The sequence below is a fragment of the Vulpes lagopus genome, chromosome 12, assembly GCF_018345385.1.
Source record: "Vulpes lagopus strain Blue_001 chromosome 12, ASM1834538v1, whole genome shotgun sequence".
NCBI classification, from domain to species: domain Eukaryota; kingdom Metazoa; phylum Chordata; class Mammalia; order Carnivora; family Canidae; genus Vulpes; species Vulpes lagopus.
In genome coordinates, this window is record NC_054835.1 from 6004288 (window position 1) to 6028634 (window position 24347).

General features: G+C 53.3%; 2 protein-coding genes and 1 long non-coding RNA gene across 7 annotated transcripts; 2 read left to right on the forward strand and 1 right to left on the reverse strand.

Annotated features, from left to right (window-relative positions):
- Window positions 1-330: 330 nt before the first annotated feature.
- GOLGA2 (golgin A2) lies at window positions 331-17261 on the reverse strand. 5 transcript variants are annotated; one of them, XM_041724639.1, is made up of 27 exons: window positions 17113-17261; window positions 15479-15595; window positions 14261-14341; window positions 11037-11153; window positions 10715-10758; window positions 10532-10595; window positions 10057-10116; window positions 9794-9874; window positions 8958-8996; window positions 8586-8648; window positions 8407-8500; window positions 8202-8308; window positions 7211-7269; window positions 6786-6927; window positions 5555-5644; window positions 5343-5450; window positions 5069-5156; window positions 4352-4692; window positions 3968-4081; window positions 3007-3132; window positions 2753-2828; window positions 2467-2555; window positions 1986-2195; window positions 1800-1902; window positions 1610-1716; window positions 1379-1532; window positions 331-1290 (listed from the first exon to the last, which is right to left on the reverse strand). In XM_041724639.1, the coding sequence occupies exons 1-27, from the start codon at window positions 17191-17193 to the stop codon at window positions 1067-1069; spliced, it is 2979 nt and encodes a 992-aa protein (XP_041580573.1). In that variant the 5' UTR covers window positions 17194-17261; the 3' UTR covers window positions 331-1066. The 5 variants fall into 5 exon arrangements, with proteins under 5 accessions (XP_041580573.1, XP_041580569.1, XP_041580571.1 ...); XM_041724635.1 differs by having other exon boundaries at window positions 2908-3132; XM_041724637.1 differs by lacking the exon at window positions 14261-14341 and having other exon boundaries at window positions 2908-3132.
- On the forward strand, window positions 8655-14252 carry LOC121472947. The gene is made up of 3 exons (XR_005983040.1): window positions 8655-9018; window positions 10867-10966; window positions 11670-14252. It is a non-coding gene; the product is annotated as an uncharacterized LOC121472947 (long non-coding RNA).
- A 94-nt stretch (window positions 17262-17355) lies between the features above and the next one.
- Window positions 17356-22546, forward strand: SWI5 (SWI5 homologous recombination repair protein). Its single transcript, XM_041725208.1, has 6 exons — window positions 17356-17369; window positions 17414-17617; window positions 17910-17958; window positions 19663-19784; window positions 20509-20603; window positions 22213-22546. Exons 1-6 carry the CDS (start codon window positions 17356-17358, stop codon window positions 22275-22277), a joined length of 549 nt encoding a protein of 182 aa, XP_041581142.1. The 3' UTR covers window positions 22278-22546.
- Window positions 22547-24347: the final 1801 nt, after the last annotated feature.

Consider the following 24347-nt stretch of genomic DNA (forward strand, 5'->3'; position numbering starts at 1 on the left):
GCACTCTTGGTGCGAGGACCCTGCTTTCCCCAACCCAGGATTAGATCAGGCTCTGAGCCACTGGACCATTAAGACAGGAGTGCTCCTTAGAGTCCCATGCATGGCAGGGGCCCTGGGATCCCCCAGGCTTCCCCAAGCAGCATGGGGGTGACCGGCCTAGACCATCTCCAACAGCTCTGTTTGCTACGCAGGCTCAGAGACACTGGGGCTTTGCACAATCCAGAAGTCTGCCCTCTGCTGGCAGGATCTGCTCCCTGTTCAATGCCCACAGTGCAGACCCCAGGACCTAGGGGCCAGTGACTGGAAACAGGCACACACAAGGCTAAGCAGTATGGCTAAATCCATTTATTCCGAAATAAAAAGCAAACAGAAGTTGTGAGTCACCTGGGCGGAACCCCGTCCCCGCCTCCTTCCTCTGTCCTATGCTATCAATAAATAAGTTTCCTCATCCCCAAATATTTAATAGAACTTCCTCCCCATTTGCCAGTTCCAACCTCTGCTATAATACAGGGGGCTGCCCTATCCCCAGAATATACAAAATGTTACACAGGTACAGTATATACACTGGGGAGGGAGCCCCCCCCCCACCAGCTTATGCCTTTGCCTGGCCTGGGTTAGCCCCAACTGTCCTAAGGCCTGGGAGAGTGCTGCCCAGTCATTGAGCTGGACAGGGGGAGCACTTGTTCCCCAAAGTGCCTCTGAATAGAGGATGCCTGAGCCCCTCTGAAGGACTGCTTGGTGGGGGTGAGGAGGCCACCAGGGAGCCCCTGCCCCCCAAGAAAGGGAGCCCTCTAAATAAACTATGTTTTTATTGAGCCTCTGGCTCTTTGTTTTTCTGGAACGATGAGTAGTCCAGATAAAGACACAGCCCTTGCCAAGGTGGCAAGAGGTCTGCACCTATTTGTCTCCCCCCATTAGGAGGCTTTTCACACCCCTCTCAGGGGTCTTATCTTGCTAGTTTAGGGATAAAAGGGTAACTGGGAAGGAATGATAGGGTGGCAGGGACAGGGTGGGAGCAGAGCCCCCGGCCCCACTTCTCCAGGTTTTGCTTGCTGGTGTCAGGCTCTTAGATCACCAGGATCTTCACCTCGTCATTGTCATCAGCCCGGTAGAAGAAGGGGACGCAGGGATTCTTGCTTAAACCTGGGTATGGCTGGGGATTCTGCATCTCCTGCAGAAGCTGCATGATCTGCTGTGCAGTGGGGTTCTCAGGGGCACTGTGGCCTGGTAGGGCCTCTCCCTGAGGAGGTGCCACATTATCATTGTCAGCCAGGCTCACCTCTCGAAGATCTTTGTGGGTCAGGGAGAGAGAGAGAAACAGGGCTCTGAGTGCTGTGCGAGCTCTCCCCGCCCCACCCACCCTGAGGGCTCTACTCACCACCCTGGCCATTGGCAGCACCAAGCTCTTGGGCTGGGGGTGCTGTAGCAGGCTCTGCTGCGGGGTCCTGGGCAGTTGCCAGGAGCTTGCCCTGCCGTTCATTGCGCTCGCTCACTAGGCATAGCACCAGTTTCTGTAGCTCCAGCAGCTTCATCTGGAAGGAGAGGTGCTGAGCACCCCCGAGTTCCACCCCTGCCCTGTACCACTCCCAGTGACGCTCAGGGCCCCTACCTTCATGTTTTCTTTGTCTTGAGCCAGACGGCTAATGTACTCCTCCTTCTCCCGGTGCCGTTCCTTCAGCACTGCCCTCTGATTCTGGTACAGGGTGATGTATTCTCCTGTGGGTACACGGGCTGCCGCTCAGGCTCTTGGACCCATCACAGGGCTGCCCCCACCCCCGGGTGCTGGCCCTCCCACTCACCAATAGTGTCTGTCTCTCCAGAAAGCTGGATGCAGCAATGCTCCAGCTCCTCCACCCGCTCCTTCAGCTCCACTTTCTCCTGCATGAGCTCCAGGAAGCGGCCCTGTGGCCAGAGCAGCAGGGTCAGGATCAGGCAGCCCGCCCTGGTGGCCCCACCCTTCCAGGGCTGGCCAGCGATTGGCGCACCTGCAGCTTGTCCATGGCCACCTGGAGGGCCTGGTGGGTCTCCCCAGGCACACTGTCACCACTGGGGGCTGCGGCCTCCTCCTGCACCTGCTGGCCTGGGGCCACCAGGTGAGCCAGACGCTGGCAGCGCAGCTTCTGCTTCTTCAGCTGCCCGCGCAGCCGTGCCTGCTCCTCCTCAGCACTGGCTAAGGCCGAGTTAAAAAATGCCACCTGCAGGTAAGACGTGTGTGTGCTCTTGTGGGGGATACTCAGGGTGACCAGGTGGCAGGGAGGCAGAGAGAAGCTCCTCCTCTCCCGGCCTTGGTGGGCACATCTGCGCTTCAAGGATGGTGCCGAGGCTGACCGCTGGGTCCCATGGGTTTGAGGGTTGAGAGAGGTTGAGGGAGGGAACCAAGAAGAAAGGAGGGTGCCCCTGGGAGGGGGTTACCACAGAGGGAAGCGGGAAGGTGGGACAAGGAAGGGGCAGCGGGGGTCTGCTCACCACGGCCTCTCGGCTCTCCAGGTTCTCTGGCATGCTCAGCTTTGGCTGGGCAGCCTCCTCTTCCTTCTCCTCACTGTCCAATCCATCTCCTGTCAGGGCAGATGGAGGGTCCTCAGACAACCCAACAGGGGAGGTAAAGCGGCCCAGGGAACAAAGCTTGGGGCCAGTGCATCCCCAAAGAAGAATTCACTGTCCTACAGCTCCTGTCACACTTGATTCTGTGCTGCTCAAAGTCACCCCTCCTCCTCGGGCTCTGTCCTCTTCCCCTGGACACTCTCCTACTCACCTTCCCCAGGCATAGCCATGAGGCTCAGCTGGGCCTGGAGCTGCTGGTTCTGCTGGGTGGCAGATTCCAGGCGTCCCTGAGGGGCCAGGAAAGAGTGAGAAGGGACGCGGGTAGCAGGCCCTCCCCTCGGGGCCCAGTACTCAAACTCCCTTCACCTGGGTCTCCTGTAACTCTTGGAGGGCTTTCTCGGCTGCCACCTTGCCCTGAACTTCCTCATGCTGCAGCCGGTCCATGAGCTGAGTCTGCAGCAGTACCTGCTTGTGCAGCAGCTCCTTGTCGGAAGCCAGCTGCTGATAGGCGGCCATATACTGCTGCAGGTGGCTCATGTACTGGTCCCGCTGCTGCTGTAGATTCTGAGCCTCCTGGCTCTTCAGCTCCACCTGTGGGAAGACCCAGGGACTAAGGCTGGCACCCATGCTGAGAGGAAAGGGGGAGGCTCTGCAGCCCGCCCAGGCCCCTGGCTTCCTCGCTCTAGGACTTCTGTGACTGCACCCATATCCAGGGACCCACACTTCCCTTACCCTGCCTCATGCCTCATGACCACCTTCTATTTTCACTTTAGTGGAAAAGCAAAGTGCGCCCATGGACATCTGAGTGCGCCCTGAATGCCTCACACTACAGGCATGCTTCTCATTTAATTCTCGACACCTGGGCAGCCCGGGTGGCTCAGCATTTTAGCAGCCCCTTCAGCCCGGGGCCTGATCCTGGAGACTCAGGATCGAGTCCTACATCGGGCTTCCTGCATGGAGCCTGCTTCTCCCTCTGCCTGTGTCTCTGCCTCTCTCTCTCTCTGTCTCTCTCATGAATAAGTAAAATCTTAAAAAAATAATAATCCTCGACACCTCTGTGAGCAAAATGCTAATCTCTCTGAGGACACCTGAGGCTGAGAGATGAGAAGCGACTAGTGACTGGTGGAGCTGGGGGTAGCATCCGGGGCTGAATCTGAGAAGCCACCCGAGGTGTACCATCTCTTGACCTCTTGTTGGGGGCCTGAGCTCTCTAGCCAGGATGAGGACCTTCAGCCCAGGGATACCCATTCTGTAGAGTCAGACAGCTGGGAGTGACAAGGGGCCTGCACCACAGGCAGGCTTGGAAGGACTCGGGAGTCAGGTATCCCCCACAGGCTGGAGCTGCACCATCCTGGGCAACCTCCCACCCTCCGAGCAGGTAGGTTTGTCCTCCAGGCTTCCTCAGCTGGTGTGGGGGGTAAGTTACCATCTCTTTTAGCTCTCCCAGCTTCTCCTGCAGCTGGCCCAGCTTCTTGGCCAGCTCCTTCTTGACATGCTGCTCCGACTGCAGTGCAGTAGTAATCTCCATGTTTTCGTTGGACTGGAGAGAGAAGAGGAGTCAGTGGCCACCCCAGAACATGGAGTCTACCTCCCACAGTGCAGGGAAGAGTGGAGGCAGGTGTCCTCACCACCTCTGCCCCACTCATCTCAGCAGGGCTCTCCGGCTCACAGGGTGCCTTCAAGGGCACCATTTTCACATGGGGTGCACACACCCTTCCCCCATTTTACACATGGGGAGACAAAGGCCCAGAGGGGTTAACTGTCTTGCCCAGCACCAAAAGACTTGGCCAGGAGGAGAAGGGCTACACACCAGTTTGACGAAGCCGTTCTGCAGCTCAACCAGCTGCTCCTTGAGCTCGCGGTTCTGGGAGAGCGCACGGCTGATGGTGGTGCGATCGCTCTGCATGCTCTCCAGAATCTGCTTGCGTTCCTCTGCATGCTCCCCCCAGCACTCCGCTGCCCGCTCCAGCTCCAGCAGCCGCTGCTCCTGCTCCCGGTTCAGGCGACTCAAACCTTCGTTGTCTTTCACCTGGGCCTGCACCTGCTCGGCCAGGCTCTCCAGCTCCTTCTGTAGTTGTTCAGTCTCGGCATGCAGCCGCTGCTGCTCCTCCTCCAAGGGCCTGGCTGGGGGCTCCTGGGCTGGGGGCACCACTGTGGGGAGCAGGGGGAGGGGGACACACGCTAGGGGCCTCTCACCTCTGTGCCTTCAAAAAAGCCCTCTTCTTGATCCACAGCTCCTAACTGGGCCTCCTCGCCCCAAACCTTGGCTTCCTGGCTCACAATCCCTCACCCTCAGGGGATATGCACTCTTTCAAGACACTTTCGAAAAGAGTTTTTAATATTTTTATGCTCAGGACAATTCGGAGTGGTTGCCAGCGGGCACACTGCCCAACCTGGCCAACTCCTAGGACCTCTTTCCCTGGGCCACAGTCCCCTTCCATCCACCCACATCCTTAGGGCATTTGAAGGCATCCTCACCAGCCCTCTGGCACCAATCCTGCTCCCAGATCCTCCTGCCTCAGCTTACCTATCTGGTTCTTCAGTTCAGCCAAGTTGGCCTCCAACTCCTGCACCTGACTCATGCTGTGCTCCTTCTCTTCCCTCAATCTGTGCATCTGCCCAAAGCACAGGGGGGATGGGTACATGGGTGGGGGGAAGTAAGACCATTGCCCTCTCTATTCCCACCTATAAAAAATTGCACAGCCACCTCTGGCTGCACACCAAGTGATAGGATTCCCCTTTTACTGATGCCCAGAAAGATCAAGCAGCCTAAGGTGGGGGCGCTGAAGGTCACATCTCACCTGTTCAGACATCTGCTGCATCTTCTGCTGCCAAATGGCATTCTCCTCCTTCAGAGTCTCTGCATACTGGTCTCTCTCCAGCTGCAGTTGCTTTAGTAAATCTCTCAGCTACAAAACGGGGCACAGATGTTAGCAGGGGCTGCTGCTGGGCCTAACCAGCTTCTAAGCACCTAGGGCCAACCTTCTACAACCCCTGCTCTGCAAGGCCTCACCTCCCCGACGTGGGCCTCCAGCTGTGTCCGCTCTTCCAGGGCCTGGTGTAACTCCTGGCTGCTGTCAGGGCTTTTGGATTGACTAGAAAACTGGAGAATGGAAAAGGAGAAGGTTAGATGTGGGGAGCCCAGGTTGTTGCAGTAATGCACCCCACCCCAAAAGGATCTGAGCTGGGATAACGTACAATTTGGCATTGATACAGATCTCTATCTTTACGTTACATTAGTATTGGGTCCACAGGCTTTCTGTTAACTAAATACTCATTTTAAGTGCTCCTCTAGCTCCCAGTCCCGCCAAACTGGTGTGTATTCTTCCAGGTTCTTTACTGGGTATAGTGAGGGTGGCTACAAACTGGCCCTGGTCCCAGAAATGGGGTGGTCAGGTCCCAGAGTGCGGGTGTCCATTAACTTCAGAGCAACCTCAAGCCCTCACTTCCTCTCTCTACCAGGCCATTTGTTAGACTACCCAGCCTAGGAACAGGCGGAGGCCATGTTCAGTCAACACCTGCTGAATGGATGGGGAGATGGTGAGGGAGATGGGTAGAGAGCCCTATCTGCTGCCCAGGACAGACCAAATTTGGAGATTCATGTTTCACTCTGGGGGGACTGACCATAAGAGGAGCCTTAACCAATTGGTCCCATGCAGGAAAAAAGCCGTCAGGAGGGTGACAGACCATGTGAGAAACAGCTGGGGCTGTGGAGCTTGGGAAAACCTGAGGGAGGGCCAAGGACACATCTACAAACACACTCCCTCCGAGTATCTAAAGGTCTGTCTCAGGAAAGAGATGAAATTTTCCTGTGTTGATTGGGAGGGAAGAACCCCACTGAAGGAAGTGACCTGAAGGCAGATTATCGCTGTGTGAATAAACACTGATGGAGGGGAGCTCTTTGGCCCAGGCACCCTGATGACCTGGTGGCCCCACCTCCAAGAGGAAGCAGATGGGGACTCATGGGCTAGCCTTGTGACTGTCAACTATAGAACAATGGTTTGCAACCAGGATGCTTTAAAAAACAAAAATTTAAAAAGCCCCATCCCTGAGATTCTGAGTCCACAGATCTGCACAGGGCCCCAATTTGTAGATTTTGATCAACATCTGCAGCAGGATTCTATAGCAGGGCCAGAACAAGGACCCAAATCTTCCAGCTTCTGGCTAGAGGCTGGCCATGACAATCCCGGGAGACCACGGCCCCAGACAGATGGGACCCAGACTCCCTGGGGCTTCGGCCTCACCTGCTGCAGCAGGAGCTCCGACATCTCCAGCTTCTTTTGCAGCTCCTCCATCCCGAGCTGCATGGCTGCCTTCTCTCTCACCATCACCTGAAGCTTCTCCTCCAGTTCTGAGTTCTGCTGCTTCAGGTCCTCATTGTTTTTGCTATGGCCAGAGGGAGCAAAGGTAGGTATGAGTACAGAACAGAAAGGAGTACTCTGGTGATCAACCCACCACACTTGCCATGGGGCCACAGAACGGTCGGAAGGGGCCCCCGGGGAACATGAAGCCCAACGAGCAGGCCAGAGAGAAGACCCGCGTGGCCCAAGGCCACAGCCTGTGCTGGTGGCACAGCTGGGCCTGGAGTCTGGCTCTGTGCGTGTTCTAAGCCGTATGCGGTGCCCCCCTTCCCCTGTAGCCCTCCCACTTGCCAGCCCCGCCGTCCTACTTGTTCTTATATAACTCCAGCTTGAGGGTGTCTCGCTCTTTGGTTAAGTCCTTGTTGTGCTGCAGACACAGAAAGGCAGGGTCAGGCATGAGCTGGGCAGCAGAAGATGCAGCCACACTTCTTCACCCACCCTGGCCACACTTGACACTTTGTTCAAAGCCATGTCCAAGCCCAAGTTGTCATGTGCCGTGGACTAGAACTCGGTAAGGGTGGGAGAGATTCAGAGCTGGCCAGCAGAGGCCCAGACAGTGGCACTGCTATCAACTACTAGTAGCGTCAGAACACTCCTGACCCTTCACAGAGCATGTCAGCAGCTGCCATGCTAACAATCACATTCAAGCCTTGCGACCACCACATGGGGTAGGCACGATTGTGTCTGTTTTTACAGGTGAACAACACAGAATATCACAGATTCAGTCGTTTGCCTAAAATCCCCATCAGAAAGCTAGAATTAAACATCCAGTCCATCTGATTCTTCACCTACATTTTCTCCCTGGGTTGGGGAAGCAGGGATAAGGAGTGGAATTAAATTTGCATTGTGATCCTCTGTCCCTTTGAATGATCTGTTCATACGGCCCACCACTCAGACTGTACAGAGGTGATCTGTTCCTCTCCCTGGGTTTTTATAATTCCTTTCACACACCTTGTATTACACACATACTTCCCTTCCTATACAAATGGTAACATACGAAAAAGACTGTTCTGTACACAGCCAAGGCCCACAGCCAGCGAAGGGGGCAGGGCTGTCTCTCAGGGTCTGGACTCTACATTCAGTGCTCAGTCCAGAAAGCAGCCCCCACCACTGCTAAGTCCCCCAAGACAGTCAGCTCAGCCCTGGTTGCTTCTAACCACCTCAAAACTTTAAAGCAGCAAGAAACAGCCCGTGCTGCCTTGTGGGCAGGAAGACACTCCACTGTGTGGAAGGGACCTTTCCCCTTCCCCTGTCGGGGAAGCTGCACCTCCAGCCAGGTGGGTCAGATGCTGGGCTTACCCTGTCCACCTGCTTCTGCTGTGTGGAGACAGCAGACAATGTGCGCTCCAGCTCACTGACACGCTGGCGGGAAGACTGCAGGCGACTAGCAAGATCTTCAGACTCTCCTGGAATGACAGAGTTCAAAGAGGAGCCCAGGAAGGAATCCCACCAAAGGCCTGCCAACGTGCCAGGCTATGGGGTGGGAGGATGTCTAGACTCCCACCTGCTTTCTGCCTGGCTGCCTGCTGTGTGTGGACCAGGGCTGTCTGTAATTCGGTCTTCTCAGACACCAGAATCCCTATGGTCTGAATGTGAACCTTTGGGAAAGAAAGTAAAGGGGCGCTAATGAGAGGGGAAGGAAGCATTTCCTGGGGACAGGAGGGAGATCCCAGCTCCACACACCTGCAGCTGCTCCCTTAGAGACCCCTGCTCCTTTGCAAGCTTCTGTTCAAACTCCTTCTTCTCCTGCAGGAAGGAGGACACAACATCCCTGACTGGGAGGGGGTAGAGATGAAACAGCAAAGGACGTGATCCCAAAATATGCCATCAGTGGAACAGGATAGGCCCAACAATGTGGCCAGACTGCGGGGGGGGGGGGGGGGGCGCAGTGGCAGGTAGTGGGAGGAGGGCAGGGGTAGGGGAGGGGTGGGGGACACAAGGGGGCCTTTTATTCCTCCAGGCTGGGAGCAGACCAAGATGAGAATGGGCCTCTACATCTGAATCCTCCCCAAACCCCTCTGCCACATAATCAGCAGACAAAAGATATCATGTTACTTTTTCCAGTTGATCCAGAGTTTCCTGGTTCTGTTGTTTCTGTGGGGAGAGCCAAAGAGAGGTAACTCGGTCTATTCCCTTTCACTGCCCTCTGCACACCAAGACTGAGGGATGGGCAGGGGCCAGGAATGGGTTTCAAAGGGGAAACTTCATGTGGACATGAACTGATAGAGTCTCCTCAAGCTCCCAAGAAAAGACTTTGGGTCTTGGGTAGTTTTGCTCACAGCTACACAGATGAGAGTCCTTGTGAAAGGACAGGGATAAACCTCCAGAAACAAGAGTTGTGAAGCAAGAGACTACCCTTCTGGTAGCTCATGATCTGGAAGGGTGCTTTCATTCAACAAGTATTTACTGAGCACCCTGGGCCTAAGTACCCACAGGCCAGGTTCTGTTCTTAATAGCAGGGATACAGGAATGAGAAGGACCTGATTCTCTGAGCTAAAGGGGACCTTGGACACCTCTAATTCTACCTCCTCAGGAGACTGAAGCCCAGAAAGGAAAGGTGACTCATCCAAGTTCAAAGATGGAGCAAATTAGGAGTTGGGTCAGGGAAGGAGCACACCAGCCAAGCCAGTGCTTCCTCCAGAGGCTACAGCCCTGGGGCAAGTATGGAGAGGACTCAAGCAGGGGTGTCTGGAGAACAGAAGGAGGCAAAGAGGGCAGCCACAGAGAGCCATGCCGCATGCTCTGGGGTCCCTCCACCTGAGACTCAAACCCCCCGACGCCCCATTCTCCCTTAGCACCAGGGTCCCCCAGCCCCTTTCTTCAGAGCCCCAGGGAAAAACTGGAGCCCCAGATTGGCAGTGTGGAATCAGGGGACCCCACTGGACTCTTACCAATTCCTCTATCTTGCTACTGAGTTGTTTGTTTGTTAGATTGCTGGAGTCCAGGGCTAGTGATAGCTCTTGGTACCGGCTCTGAGGCGCATGCAGAGGAGGAGGAGGAGGAGGAGGAGTTGGACGAGGGTTGGGGAGAGGTAGAGAGAGCAGTCATTAGGGTTGGGGCTGTCTGGGCTGGCAGCGGGGCACCCAGCCCCCACTGTGGGAGGAGGTGGGGGCTGGCCTGCAGGGTCTCAGGACCATGGTCTAGTGCCACTTACCTCTAGATCCTTTATGTTAGCAGAAGATGCCAGGCCCTCCCCATTGATGTAGGATGAAGACTAGGAGACACAAAAGGGCTCACATGGAGGCGCGCTCTGCCCGCCCCAGTACCTAAGCCCTCTGACTCCTCATCCTGTCCGTCAGCTGCAAACTTTTCTGCCTAACTAACCCCTCCTTTGTGCCACTCCTCCTGGTTCTTAGCTCCCCCTCATCCATCCCCTCCTGGGCAGCTCTCATTATGCACTTTCTGCAGAGAGGTCAAATGATGTAAGCAGCCTCAAGGTCGGACCCCTTTACCTGGGGGAGCTTCAAAGGGAAGACTTCAAAGGGGAGAGGAGTCAGGCAAACATTACCCAGTGAGCTGGCTGCTCCTAAGCTCTTCCCTCCCTCTTGGGAAATCTCTGCCTCAGTTTCTTTCTGTCATATTCTCCCTCCCCATTTCCCCCCCACTTTGGGTTTCAAGTGCTGGGGTACCTCAGACACAAGACCATTGAGCTGCTGAGAAAGTTGTCGCAGGCTCTCGGTAGAGGACAGACATCTGGGGATGAACATGAAAGTCAGGGGTTCAGGAGGCCCAGTGGCAAAGAGGGGGTCTCAGGCAGAGGCCTGCCCCAATGCCTGGGCCCAGGGACCACTGCCCTCATAGGAGATACTCACTTGCTTTCATCTATGAGGATAGGACCATTTTCTGCATCATGGTTCTGTTCAGGAAGAAACACATGAGGTGGTCACTCAATTGCTGGTAAGACCACCCAGGGGCAGGGGGAGGCAAACTCATTCTGATAACTGGCCAACTTCCCAAACTTCAGGGAAAGACCTGGTCTTGGCTTCCCCCACCTCAGTCCTCCAGAAGGGCACTCTGCTCTAGGAACCAAGCTACCTGAAGAATGGGAAGAGGACCCAAAGCAGGTACAGTCCTCTGAGGAAGAGGAGGGGGTGAACATACAGTGGGGGCAGCAAAGGGGGAGGAGGCACAAACCTGATTTGATGTCATGCTGGTGACACGAGGGAGACTAGCACAGGGGGAAGGGACACCGCCAGGTGACACGGTGTCATCAACAGTTGGTGCAGCAGGAGCGGCGCGGTCTTTGGGCGCCTGTCACAGAACAGAGCAGGCAGGGGGTTAGGGGCCATGCAGGTAAGAAGGTGCCTTGCTGCCATGGACGCAGGGATGCAGAGCAGGCAGGACAGGCATTGCTGTGGTCAGAGTGACAGTCACACATGCTGGGAGCCACTCTGGAGTGCGGCTATGACTCACCCAAGCCGAGGGCCGCCTGCAGCCTTCTGGATGGCCAAAGCTCAAAGCAAGGTCTGCAAGACCTCCCTCATGAACACATGAGGGCCTTGTTCTCTGTAGAGCTCAGCAAGAGACAGTACCATGCTCTGACCTGTGGCAGCCACAGCAGGTGGAAGACAGGGTGCCCAGTCAGGGAGAAGGCAGGCCCTGTTCTTCTGGAATGCCAGGGTGACACCCCCCTGGGCCCCTGCCAGGCAGAGGGTGGTGGTACTGAAGGAGATGTGGTCAGTTCCACTCTTTGCCTCCTTCCTCTCTGCTCTCTTTTCCCTTCCCCCCCTCCTCCTTCCAACTCCTGGCTGTATTTGTTCAATTCAGGCCTTTCCTGGGAAGGAAGTTACCCAACTAGAAGCCTCACCCTACTCCTGCAGGTGAAAAGAAAAACATGGCTACTACACCCACCCCAACCTCCTAGCTCCAAAACACCTACCAACCAGGAACCAACCTGAGAAACCAGAGGTAAGATGCCTGCCCTCTGACTCTTGGTATCCTGGAGAACGATCCTGGAATGGGACACAAGGAGCACAGAGAAACTGCTCCCTCTTCCCCACCTGAACCCACTTGCTTGACCAGGGCCCTACCCAGCCTCCTTCCAGGCTCAGGTCTGACACACTCAGTCCAAGCACCTGGCTCTACAGATCTAATGTCTGATGATGAGTAAAGATGAGTGGAGAGATGGGGAAGATGGCTGATAAGCTCAAGTTTGAAGAGGGGAGCACTAGGGAGCCAAGGCCTGGCCAGCGAGGCCAGGAGCGGGAGGAAGAGGCCACACGTGTGTCTGTCTGTCTGTCTGTCTGTCTGTCTCTCTCTCTCAGCCCAGGGCTGGCTGCTTTCTGGACGCATCTGCTGCCCTCCTCAGAGCAAGTGCGGCAGAGCCCAGGGAGCTGAGGATGAATCTGAGCAATTTGCATGTTTACTGTCCATGCTGTGACCTTTGACCCTGGAACCTGGCGTTGTCTTGACAACCTGTTCAACAGAATCCTAGATAAGAGCAGAGGCTCAGCAGCTGGCTGAGGCATGAGACTCTGGGGGAGGTAGGGCACTTCCAGCCCTGGGCCCTGCAAGCTCTGGGTGCCTCCTGGCATCTTGGGATCCCCCTGATCCCTAGCACTAGATACAATGACGTTCAGAAAAGAAAAAAGTGATTACCTGAGGATTTAAATATATATATCTATATCTATAATGACGATTTTGTGATCAACCAAGTTATTTCACAATTTTAGGTCTTACAGCAAAAGTATGGGGGTATTTAAAAAAATCACTCGCCACTCCTCCAAATGTACTATTAATATTTTTTTATTTCTTCATGACTCCCCACTTCTGGAAATGCTATCACCTCTCTGTCCAGGATCCTGCAACCACAAGCCAGCATTGCCAGGACAGAAAACTTAAGTGGGAAACAATCACTGATAGAAGATTGGATCTAAAAACCACAAGAGATGGGATCCCTGGGTGGCTCAGCAGTTTAGCGCCACCTTCTACCCAGGGCATGAACCTGGAGTCCCGGATCGAGTCCCACATCGGGCTCCCTGCATGGAGCCTGCTTCTCCCTCTGCCTATGTCTCTTGCCTCTCTCTCTCTCTGTCTGTCTGTCATGAATAAATAAATTAAAAAAAAAAAAAACCCACAAAAGTAATCTGGGTTTTCCTTTCCAGGACAATAGAGGGATGCGGGCAGCGGGCACAGAATCCTAGAACTCAGTGCAAATACGAGCTTCAGGACTGCCCTAGGCCTAGGCTCCCCTCCTCCCTGTGCCTCTCAGCAGCTCCTCTGAGCCCACATGATGAGTCACAGCACCTAGACAGACCCGACCACCCAGGCGTGAGCAGTCCCTGGGAGTGAAAGCCTCTAACACCCAGGGCTCTGTCCCCTGCTCTCTCTCCATGCCCATCTCTAACTGGACGTGGCTGCGTTTCAGCCCTACACCCCTGGCCTGGCCAGTGTCCCAGGAGGAAGTACCAACGTCGTGTCCAGAGAACCCACCCAGGCTTCCTGACTTTCTGGGAGATACTCTGTGAGCTCATAATGCAGACTGTTACCTGCATTCCACCCTCCCGCTGCCTGGGATTCCCTTTCCCCCACTCTCCATATGGATGAATGCTACCCGCCTCTAATCTTCCCATCAGTCTCGAGTTCATTTAGAACCAACCTTACCCTCAGTTAAGCACCTGGAATGTTGCCACATCTTTCCTTGCTTCTTGCAGCAGGGTCTCTGCCTCCCTAAGTATGCATTCAACCTGGTTTACCTCTTTTTCTTGAGCACCTAGCCAACTGCCTCTCCTAGCAAGGACCCATTGAATACACAGCCCAGTGTTGAACTGATTTTTGAGAACAGGGGCAGGGTGGGATGTCCTGGTCACTCATGTTTGGTTAACTTCACATGCTTTCCAGTTAATTCCTCTGAAAAAATAACCTCAGTCCTTGTAACTATAACATACACTCCCTTTGTCTTAACCCTACACTACCTACTCTCCAACCAAAATGAACTAATCCAATTCAAAAAAAGGACAAACTGCTATGCAGTCTATTCATCTTTTGGGGGACAGGTGCCCAAAGGGCAAGTGTGAAGGTTTGCTTTTATTTAATCCAAATCTGATGCGCCACTGGGTATTCATACCCAAGGCTAGAAAAAGCCAAATCCCACACACCTGCTCTGGAAGCTTTCCCAAGTTACCTTTAAACTTCAAGAAGTGTCTCACATCTTCTTCAAAATGATAAAAGATGTGGGGGAAGGAAAAAAACCCAATCAACCAAGCAGGTGAAAAAAAAAGCAGACATGAACAGGCTGAGGGTTAATGACAGCAACATAAAATAAGCCAGAGGCAAAGTATTCCCCCAAACCAGAGAAGCCTTGGGGCATGCACAGCTGGGAGAGAGCAAGCCAGAGAGGGGGTTCGGCACTGCCTCACCTTCCACTTGTCCAATGGGGGGAGCGCTACCCCATTGGAGCGGTTAAGGTCGGACACCAGCACCTTCAGAATATCCTGAATCTACAGGAGGCGAGAAGGGAGAAACAAGGGCAAGGGGAGAGAGAAGAGTGGCTTAGAGAGAGGTGAGAGAGTCAGGGAAGGAAGAAGTGGGTTCAGGAAGATGAAATGCTGGAGAAGAGAGAGGGCAACAAATCCATGGCCTGTGCTGCCTTTCCAAACAGCCACCTGCTGCCGTGCTGGAGGCAGAAATCAATGTACCCAGATGGAAAAGTCCCCTGAACGAGACCGAGAACGCGGTCACCAGCCCAATGCAGGTGTTATTTTAATACATTCATCAGACCCTCTCCTCAGACCTGGGACTCTGGGGACAAATCTGACAGGCTTGCATCTCCATTTTAAAAAGCAGACTTCCATGGAGGGTTCGCTTGAACAAAGGGAGCTCCAGCTAGAGGTCTGAAAGACACTGATCTGCTCCAACAATATCATCTTACAGAAGAGGAAACTGGGCCCAGGGAAGGAAGTGATTTTCCTGAGGTCGCCCAGCAAACTGGTGGCAAAGATGGACTCAAAATTCACTGTCACCTAACCCAAATGCTTGGTCTCCTTGCTACACCCTGGGCCTCTTTTGGTGCTTCCTGTAGGGACAGTGTGATGGCACATGGCTATTCTCACTGCCTGGCTTCCCCCTGAAGCCAGGGATGAGGAAAGTCACCAGATCAGTATGTCAAATAGGACTACCCTTGACTGAATGCTTATCCCACACCAGGCCCTAAGGGATTAATATAAAAACAACATCAATGGGGCATCTGGACAGCTCAGTTGGTTAAGTGTCTGACTCCTGAGTTCTTCCGGCTCAGGTCATGATCTCAGAGTCATGGGATCCAGCCAGACATCAGGCTCCGTGCTCAGCAGGGAGTCTGCTTGAGGATTCTCTCTCCCTCTTCCTTTGCCCCTCCCCCTGCTCTCTCTCAAATAAATAAACCCTTAAAAGAAACAAAAAAATCAACCATCTCATTCCAGTGTCACCAGTGTTAAATAAGACATTATTACCCCAACTTTATTGATAGGGCATATTCCCAGCAGAAGGAGAGGTAGGATTCAAATCCGTACCTGACATCTCCTCCACAGTCTCAACCACCACCCTCTACTGTCCCTCAAACACCCCTGGCCCCAGGAACCTGGCCAGCCAGTACTCACATCCTCAGGAGAGTGACAATCTTTGGAAGTGGTAGTCTCAGGGCTACTGCCATTTTTAATCTTCCTTTTCTTCTTTGCTCCTACACCAGGGCTGTTCTTCTGCTGATACTCCCTCAACTACAGAAAGGAAAATCAGTGGGGCTCATGAGAACTATAAACCCCTGTATTCATGTCCAACTTTGTAGTTTACAATATACTCCCATACTCGCCATCTGACTTAATGCCACCAACAGCCCTACAAGGTGTTGTAATTCTCAGTGACTGCAGATATAGACTGATAACATGGCTAAGAAAAGGCAATAATGGAATTTAAACTTAGTCTTCTGACTCTGAGTTCTGGGGTTATGCCATGAAATCAGCAGGTGCCAAGAGGCAAAACCAGAGGTGGAGGTGGAAAAGGGGGGAAAAACAACATCTGAGTAATCTGACTTTAGAGTCCTTTCCTACAAATCTGTTAAAGCTGCACATTGGTATTTATCAAACTTTTATATCAACGTATCCTGCCTGATGGCAGAAGGTAGTAAATGCACACACCTAGTGAATGTGGAAACCTAACAGAAAGAGGACAATCCAAGCACCATTTCAGAGAGAAGTCTATCATAATCTTACAAATCTACACAAATGTCATCCCTAGTACATTACTATAAAAGGATTTTTCTTTCTCAAAAGAATCAAGCACAATTGATGCTTCAGTTCCATATTATCCTGTGGCCCTCAGAACACTCCATGTTGAGATGATGATTTGGGGAAGATTCCCACCTATGAAGTTCAGGTTCCAGAGATCACTTCCACAGAGGATAAGCAGATCTCACTCCAAAGAGCACTGATTGATGGGGGAGAGGGGGGAGGAGGCGGGGGGGGGGGGGACTCTGGTCCAGAATCATAAGGAATTAAAATGTGAGGTAGAGAATTCAGATTTAATATGTGAAAGTCTTTCTGGACAGTAGAAACCTAAAAGGAAACCATACCAAAGAAAACACACTCTCCCCATTGTCACCAAGGTGTTATCAATGTTCCATGATCACTGGTGTAGTCAATGTTTAAGGATGGGGTACAGTCTAGAGTAAGGGCTCCTGAAACCTCTCCCACCTAGGTCCCATAGTCCCCAGTCCCCTTCAAGCTGGAAATTTGCGCCGCGACCGGAGAAACCGGAAAGGGTATGAAAACACTGGGAGACTGGGTAGTAAGACCAAACACCGGGGCTCCTGGCGCTAATGACAGTTCCGAGGGGGATTGTGACGTAACTTAACTACATTCCCCTCCTCCCTACCAACGCCCGAGTCGCCGCTCCGCGGTGGGGGAGGGGAAAGCAGGGCTGGGACCGAGGTCCCTGGACACCGGGACCGGCCTGGAGAGCCCAGGTCCTCCGCTTCTGGGTGGCAGAAGTCTAGGGCCAAACCTGGAGCAGGGAGCCCGGGGAGTCACCAGCCCAAAGTCACCCGGGGGCGGCGGGCGAGGGCGGGGGCTGGGCTGCCGGGGGGCGGGACTGGCTGAGACGACTTGGGGTGGGGGGCGCCAAGGGGCGTCACGGGGCTAGCCCCGTGTGCCTCAGGGGCAGCAAAGATTCTGGCCACGGCCCGGCCGTCCGAGGGGCCTTTGGCTGGGTCAGGGAGCCGCGACCCGGCACGTTTTACCTTTTTCTTGGCCGCAGCCAATTTGCTCTGTCGGGTTTCTTCCGACATCCCGGGACGGGGAGGGGTAAGGGGGGGCCACATCACCGCGATCCCGGCAACCACTGCGGAATCACTTCCGGCAGTCACCGCGCCGGTGTGCGACTGAGCCAGAAAAGGAGGGACCCTAGAGTTTCTAGGTAGCAGCTGGTGGGCGTGGCCTCAACGCTCCAATTCTATTGGCTGGTGAGAAACATGAACGGGGGAATGGGCGTGGTTAGGTTGCCGCGAGCAGGTGGAGTAACAATGAAAGCTGCGCGCGCAGCCTCTGTCCCCGCCCACATCGGGGAGGGGGGCGGGGCCTGGTTTTGCAGGGTGCGCGCGCATCTAGCCATCTAACCGTCGGCGTCTCCGTCATAAGATTCCGAGTACCTGGTGGGCCTGAGGGTCCGCACTGCCGCCCCGCCCTGGACCCTTCTGCACTGCATACTCCGCCGAGACGGGGGCCCCGGACCCCAGGGCTCCGGAGGTGGGCGAGGGGCGGATAGGAGGGCGAAAGCGCATCCCCTCACAGTCCCTTTCCTGACTCCCCATTGCCGTGCCTCAGACTCTGGTCCCAGAGATCACTTCCCGAGACCCCCATCTAGCCCCCCACACTCCCTGTCTCAGAGGCGCCCCTTCATTGAGGATCCCTGCCCTCATCTCGGACCATATCTGCCCCTTCCCCACTCCTTACCTCCCACACCCCCACGTAACCCTTTCCTCTCAGAGCGGACTGACTCTAGGTTCAATCAGCCTTTTATCTTCGGATTCCTCTCCAGGACTCAACCAGGACTTTCCCAAAGTTGCCGCGGGGCCTTCCAATCCCCTGTGAGTATGCCTGTGACCCCCACCCCTTGCTCTCCCTCCGCAGTGTTAAGTCAGTGCTGCTCCCAGCCCTCCTCTCCATCCCCAGCCCCCTCCTAGTCTTCCCCCAGCACATCTTGTTCTGCTGAGGAACTCCGGGTCATTTCTCAGTCCTTCTGCCTTCTTTTCCTCCTGCCCACCAAGATTCAAAGAAGAAGCAGTGTCCTGGCCTTTGCCTGTGGCTCCCCCAGTCGGCTCTGTCTCTCCTCCTTGCCGAGAGCACCATGATCTCCTCCCTCACCCATTCCACACCACACAAAAAACCACTCTCATTCCCCCAGACGTGCGTGCGCTCTCCTGCCTTTGCCATTTGAATATACTGTGCGCTTCTGGAATACTTTCCTTGCAGCTTTTTAGCAAGGTGATGCCTGCTCATCCTTTCGGGTTGAGATCCCCCAGAGGAGCCTCACTCACCCCCACTTCTGACTCGGTCCAGTTGCTCAATTAGACACTCCCTTAGCACACTGTACTTCACCTAAAAAGCACTTTTCAGACTTGTTGTTAGTTGATTAATTATTTGTCATTCATTCATTCACTGGACACCTTTTTATTGAGTGCCTACCATGTGCCAGGCACTGTTGGGGCACAGTGAACAAAACACAGTCCCTGCCCTCAATGGAGTTCATACTCCAGTGGCACAAGGCCAACAACATATTATCAATGAAATGGATATGTCATGTGGTGATAGATGTTTTAAAATATCAGGACAAAAGTATAGTAAGCCAGTGAGGAGTGACCATTTTAGACGGAGTGGTCAGCGAGGGCCTTCCTGATGAAGTGTGAGTAGAATTTTAAATGAAGATATCTGGAGGAAAACCATAATTACTGGGTGTTTTATATGCGTTCCCAGAAGGCAGGGGCCAGGCTTGATGTCTTGTCCATCGTTGAATTCCTGGAGCCTTTGCCAGTGTCTAGCAGATAGGGCTTATTCACTGTCAACTCACTGATTAACAACCCCTGCCCTAAGAATAGGAACCATGGCTTCCTTGGCCTCTTCTTCAGATACAACACATATTTCCTAAAGATTAGCCAGTGTACCAAGCCCTGGCCCTTGTAGCTTCTAGAGGCAAAGAGGGCAGATGAACTGCAGCCCCAGAGAATGGTTTTGTTATCCAATAAAATCATAAGCCCAGCGACATCATAGACTTGAAAAGAGAATCCGAGAAGTAGACATCACCCTAGTAGATTATCTAGGGTCAGATTAGGGGCCAGAGTGAGCCCTTTAGTTAGGATTGGGTTTGGACAGGAGTAAAAGAAAGCCCCCAATAATGGTGACCTAAATAGTCCTCAGGGACCCAGGCCTCTATCTTGGTTCACCACACTTTCAGCTTCGATTCTACCTTATCACCCAAGATACTGTTCAGCTCTATCATTACATCCACATTCTAGCCAGCAGGAAGGAGGAAGGAAGGCCAGAGAAAAGCATGCCCTCTCCCTGGAAGAATGACTCCCAGATATTGCACACATGATTTCAGATTAACTTCCCCTTGCCAGAACTTAGAGGGCTACATCTAATTCCAAGGGAAGCTGGGAAATGTAATCTCATTAGTGGGTGGGGGCTGTCTGTCACCAAGCAGAAGCGGGTTGAGTGGCTGTTGAGGGCAAACTTGTAGGTTCTGAATTGTGGATAATGGGTCCGTCTGGCTAATGACTTTGTGTGCCACCCAGCGGCCATCTCCCAAGTCTGGCCAGGCTGATGGGGCCAGCAAGGATTCTCTGCGCCTTGACATTCAGAAACTGAAGGAGAAGAGGGATCTGCTGGACAAGGAGATCACCCAATTAATATCTGAGTAAGTCTCACTGAGCTCCTCAACATGCTCGAGATAGCTTTTGACCAGAGCCCAGTAACTGAAACCTAGCCATGCTAGCTTAGCATGAAACCAGGATGGTGCCCTGCTGTTAGATCCATCCCCTCTCAGCAATCCATCTTGGGTAGGGTGCGGTCAGGCCTGGGAGGAGCGGGAACTAGGAAGTGGAAAGCTGTCAGAACAGAGATTATCACTCTCACAGTCCCTCTCTGCCTCTGCTCCCCGCTCACGCTCATGTGGGACTCCATTCTCTACAGGTGGGCTTTTCTGTGCCTGGGGGAAGCTGGCTCTTCCACAACTTCTGGATTTTCTCATGCCCCTTGCTATAGTCACATGGCACAGACTGAGCAAGCTTTGTGCATTTCACACATGAAGGGATCTGACTAGCCACTCATGTGCCCATCAGTGAATCCCTCAGCTGCGCCCTTGGTTGCATAGTGCCAGTTGTGGCTGGGAGCTGCCCCCCAAGGGCATAGGGACATTTACCAGGAGTGAGGGGCTAGGCACATTCCCTGCCCTACTGTAGGCTTCCTGAGGGCAGAGTCTGTCTTGGCCCCTAGTAGGCCCTTAGTGAACATTTGTTAAATAGATGCCTTGTTAAAAAAAAAAAAAAAAAAATAGATGCCTTGTTAGTCTCTGAACCTTGGATCCTCCTCAGCTTTCTTAAAGATCCCCTCTCTCTCTTTCTCTCCAACTCTTACCCCAGAGGCTACAGTGTGGATGAACTGGAGGACCACATCTCCCAGCTCCATGAATATAACGACATCAAGGATATAGGCCAGATGCTGCTAGGCAAACTAGGTGAGCAGCAGGACCCCAGAGGACCAGCGAGGGCTCAGAGGGAAGGAGGCTCCATTTCCCCAGGTGTTTGGATTTTGCTCCTGGGCCCTCTAACTTGCCAGCCTTCCCATCCTTCTCAGCTGGCCCACTGCTCAAATGCCCCGAAGCAGCTGTACAGCTCTTACAGGAGTCCCTAGGGTTTTTTCCCCTAAGCATGGAGCCTGCTTCAGAGCCCCAGGCGGATTTGAGCATGAGCTCCTCTACCTGCTAGATTGAGGGCTACGGTTCCTGGTCTTCTAGGTCCCTACTCAGACTGATGGAGATACCACCCTTACCTCAAATGGCTGACTTGCCACAGAGGCAGAAAGTCACAGGAGGGTGACTCTGTGACTTAAAGGAGTATTTTGTTCCTCTTTGAACACAGTCTGACTATTCAGAGGGCTTGGCCAAGACACAAGACACACACACAAAGGTGTCTGTGCTGGTTAGGACAGGCCACTTGGGAAGTAAGGAAATGCATGGGTAGCCTCAGTCCGTTACCTGGCTGAGGTCAGTGGGCACTCCAGCGTTCAGCAACTGGTGACTCTTTGGGACAGGGTGCAGGGCCAGGATGTCCACCAGGTCATTGCAGGAGTTTAGCATGTCTTGTGGAATTGCCTGTCAGCATCCAGGACTCTGTGGCAGGAAGGGCTTCTCTGTTCCAGTGGGGAATGGATCCCAGGGAAGGAAAGGAGACAACAGAAGGAGGGAGATACAGACAGAGAAAGGAGGATGATCAGGCCCCGAGGAGAAAGGAAGACCAGGGCTGTAGCCTAGTGATTAAGGGCATAAGCTCTTGTGAGATATAACCCAGCTTGAGACCTGTCTCTGGTCACAGGACCTGGAGAGAGAGGATAGGGCAGCCTATCTTCTCTCATTTGTTCAAGCGATATTTGCTGAGCACCTGCCCTGTGCTACTGCACGGCATGGGGCACTCCAATGAACCAGACCCTTAAAGGACCCTGTTCTCATGTGACTTATGTTTTGGTATTGCGGGGGGAGGGAGGTGGTCAATGGGTAAAGGAACATAAGCAGCGGAATTATAAAATGTGCTAAGTGCTATGATAGAAACAAAGATGGAGAAGAATATTGAGGTGTAAACAGGGTGGCAGTTAGGAATGAGCTAAGGTCGTCAGGGAAGGCCTCTCAGGAAACCCTTCTCTTGGGAGGCCATTCCTTCCCTTAGGAGGAAGAAAGAGTCTTTGAGGGAGGAGGAGGAATGGCATCACCAAATGGCCAGGGCATGGCCCTTGGGCCAGGCTAAAGACTGAGGGTTTTCAGCAGTCCTCAGGTACAGTGTAAATATAAATTTACATTTTCAGCAGGTGGCTCTAGCTGCTCTGTGTGGAGTCCAGGGGAGCTTTGTTTGACTCCTCTGCGAAGTGGGGTGAGGGTTCAGTGAATCTAGTTTGGGGTGGCCCAGCAGGGCCCATGGTTTTGAAGTCTGGAGAGAATAGCAGGAGGGTATCTCGACCAACTATGGGAGCAGAAAGAAGGTTCAGGAGTGGGTCCTAGGTAGGTGTCAGGCCTTTGGCCCTTCTCCCCCTTTCCTCCTTAGGATGTGCATCCCTTCTTCTTTCTTTTCTTTCAGCCATGATCCGAGGTGTCACCACCAAAGAGTTGTATCCAGAATTTGGCCTGGAAATGAACGACTGAACCAAGGCTCACAGTTCTTTGTCCACAGCCCGATGGGACAGGTAGATTTGAACATGAGAGGCAGTGAGAGCCCAGCCAGCACACCCACAGGCTTCCCAGTGAGAAAGTTTCAGAAGCCGTTTTCTAGAGAGCTCAATCTGAGTCAGGAGGGAGCCTGGAGAAGAGGCAGATGGTGTGGAAGCACTATTACCTGCTCCACATTTCCTGAAATGTTTTGGTGATATCTACATGTGTGTATGCCTGCCGTTTGTAAATAAATATACAAGCAATCTTGGTGTGAATCTGTACATGGAGTCCCTCTCCTCCGATAGCCCCCTGATTTTCCCCAGGAGAAAGAGAGCCCCCCTTGGATCAGAACAAGCCAACATGTACAAGCACTGTGCTGAGAACCTTATATCTGTTCTCTCTAATGCCCGAGTCCATCCTGTGAGGAATGAGTATTGCTGTCCCCATCCCCAGATGGGGAGGTGGAGGCTCAGAGAAGCAAAGTGACTTACCCATGGTCACACAGCCAGTAAGTGGCAGAGCAGGGATTCAAGCATAAGTCTAATTCCAAAGCTTATGGTTTGCATTGCTGCCTTTCTGGATTGAGGGACAAGCAGGTAGGAGCCTAGTGTGAAACAGTGGCACAGAAGGAATTCTTCCCTTGTGCGTCCATCTGCACAATGAGGGCTCCAGTCCTTGGCTGCAGTCTTCCACCAAGCAGGGGACTCCCTTGTGTGTTGCTTCTGAACCACCAGCCCTGGCAGAAGTGAAACTGGTGCTGCAAGTGCTCAGTGCAACCCAGAGGGCAGGATTTCACACTGAGCCAGCCAAGTGTTCTGACTGGGGATCCCTGGGTGGTACAGCGGTTTGGCGCCTGCCTTTGGCCCAGGGCGCGATCCTGGAGACCCGGGATCGAATTCCACGTCGGGCTCCCGGTGCATGGAGCCTGCTTCTCCCTCTGCCTGTGTTTCTGCCTCTCTCTCTCTCTCTGTGACTATCATAAATTTAAAAAAAAAAAAAAAAGTGTTCTGACTGTCCCAGCTGCTCATCCGGCTGTCCCTGCTGGACATCTTAAAATCTTAGGTGTGATAGCAACGCTTCACAACAGGCCGTCATGAGGTGAAGTAAGCATGGTTTCTAAAAACCGGCCGTGTGAGTCAGGCCTGGGTGTGGGTTCCAGCTCTGTCCATTTATGAGCTGTGTGACCACAGGCCACTGACTTGGCCTCTATAAGCAGAAATAACAGTAGTACTGTATGCAGTGTGGCAGTTAGCATTAGCTGTCTCAACAAACAACCCTCGAATCTGCAAGTCTGATGAGGGTCTGGTAGCTCCCTGCATTGTAGGGCTTTACCGCTGGTATCCAAGGCATGGAGAAGAGAAAAGGAGAAGACACATCAAGTCTGAATTGACTTGGCCCAATGAGCAGCCTTCACTCCTGCTCACAGACAGTTGTCCAGAACTAGCCACATGGCCCAAACCCACTAAGGGAGGCTGGGACCAGAAAATGAGGGTAAGCATATGAATATTTGGTGGGGACTCGCTGCCATCTGAGCCCCAAGGGCCTAGCTCCGAAGCATGCTTCCAGGACTTGGACAGCCGCACAGGACCCAGTGCCCCATTCGTGCTCCTCAGGGGCTAGCCTGACCCATGTCCACACTCCGGCCCATTCCAGATGTCACGTACTTCGTTGTGTCTGTATGCCTTTGTTGACTATGAGAGCCAGAGTGCATTCTCATTTGGGGGCATTTCTCACCATTTCCTATACTTTTGCATCCTAATGTCTACGAGTTTTCTTTTTTCTTTTTCTTTTCTTTTAAGATTTATTCATGAGAGACACACAGAGAGAGGCAGAAACATAGGCAGAGGGAGAAGCGTGACCTGAGCCAAAGGCAGACAGACACTCAACCACTAAGCCACCCATGTGCCCATGTCCAGGGTTTTCACAACCATCTAACCACATAGGTTCTATCATCATCCTCATTCTGTAGAAGAGGAAACAGGCTCAGTGAGGGGAAGCAATCTGTCAAAGTCACACAGTGGCCAAGTGGGAACAAGAGGTCAGGTCTGTCTGGCTCTAGACCCT

What these genes read in the sequence shown, in the direction of transcription:
- GOLGA2 (XM_041724635.1), bottom strand. Translation starts at nt 17,193, where the DNA reads ATGTGGCCCCCCCTTACCCCTCCCCGTCCCGGGATGTCGGAAGAAACC. An exon ending in AGAACGGCTTCGTCAAACTG is followed by an intron (nt 4,082 to 4,351) that starts GTGTGTAGCCCT and finishes TTCTCTCTCCAG; the next exon opens with TCCAACGAAAACATGGAGAT. An exon ending in TGGCCATGGACAAGCTGCAG is followed by an intron (nt 1,903 to 1,985) that starts GTGCGCCAATCG and finishes CTCTGGCCACAG; the next exon opens with GGCCGCTTCCTGGAGCTCAT.
- SWI5 (XM_041725208.1), top strand. An exon ending in CGGACCCCAGGGCTCCGGAG is followed by an intron (nt 17,618 to 17,909) that starts GTGGGCGAGGGG and finishes ATTCCTCTCCAG; the next exon opens with GACTCAACCAGGACTTTCCC. An exon ending in GATGCTGCTAGGCAAACTAG is followed by an intron (nt 20,604 to 22,212) that starts GTGAGCAGCAGG and finishes CTTTTCTTTCAG; the next exon opens with CCATGATCCGAGGTGTCACC.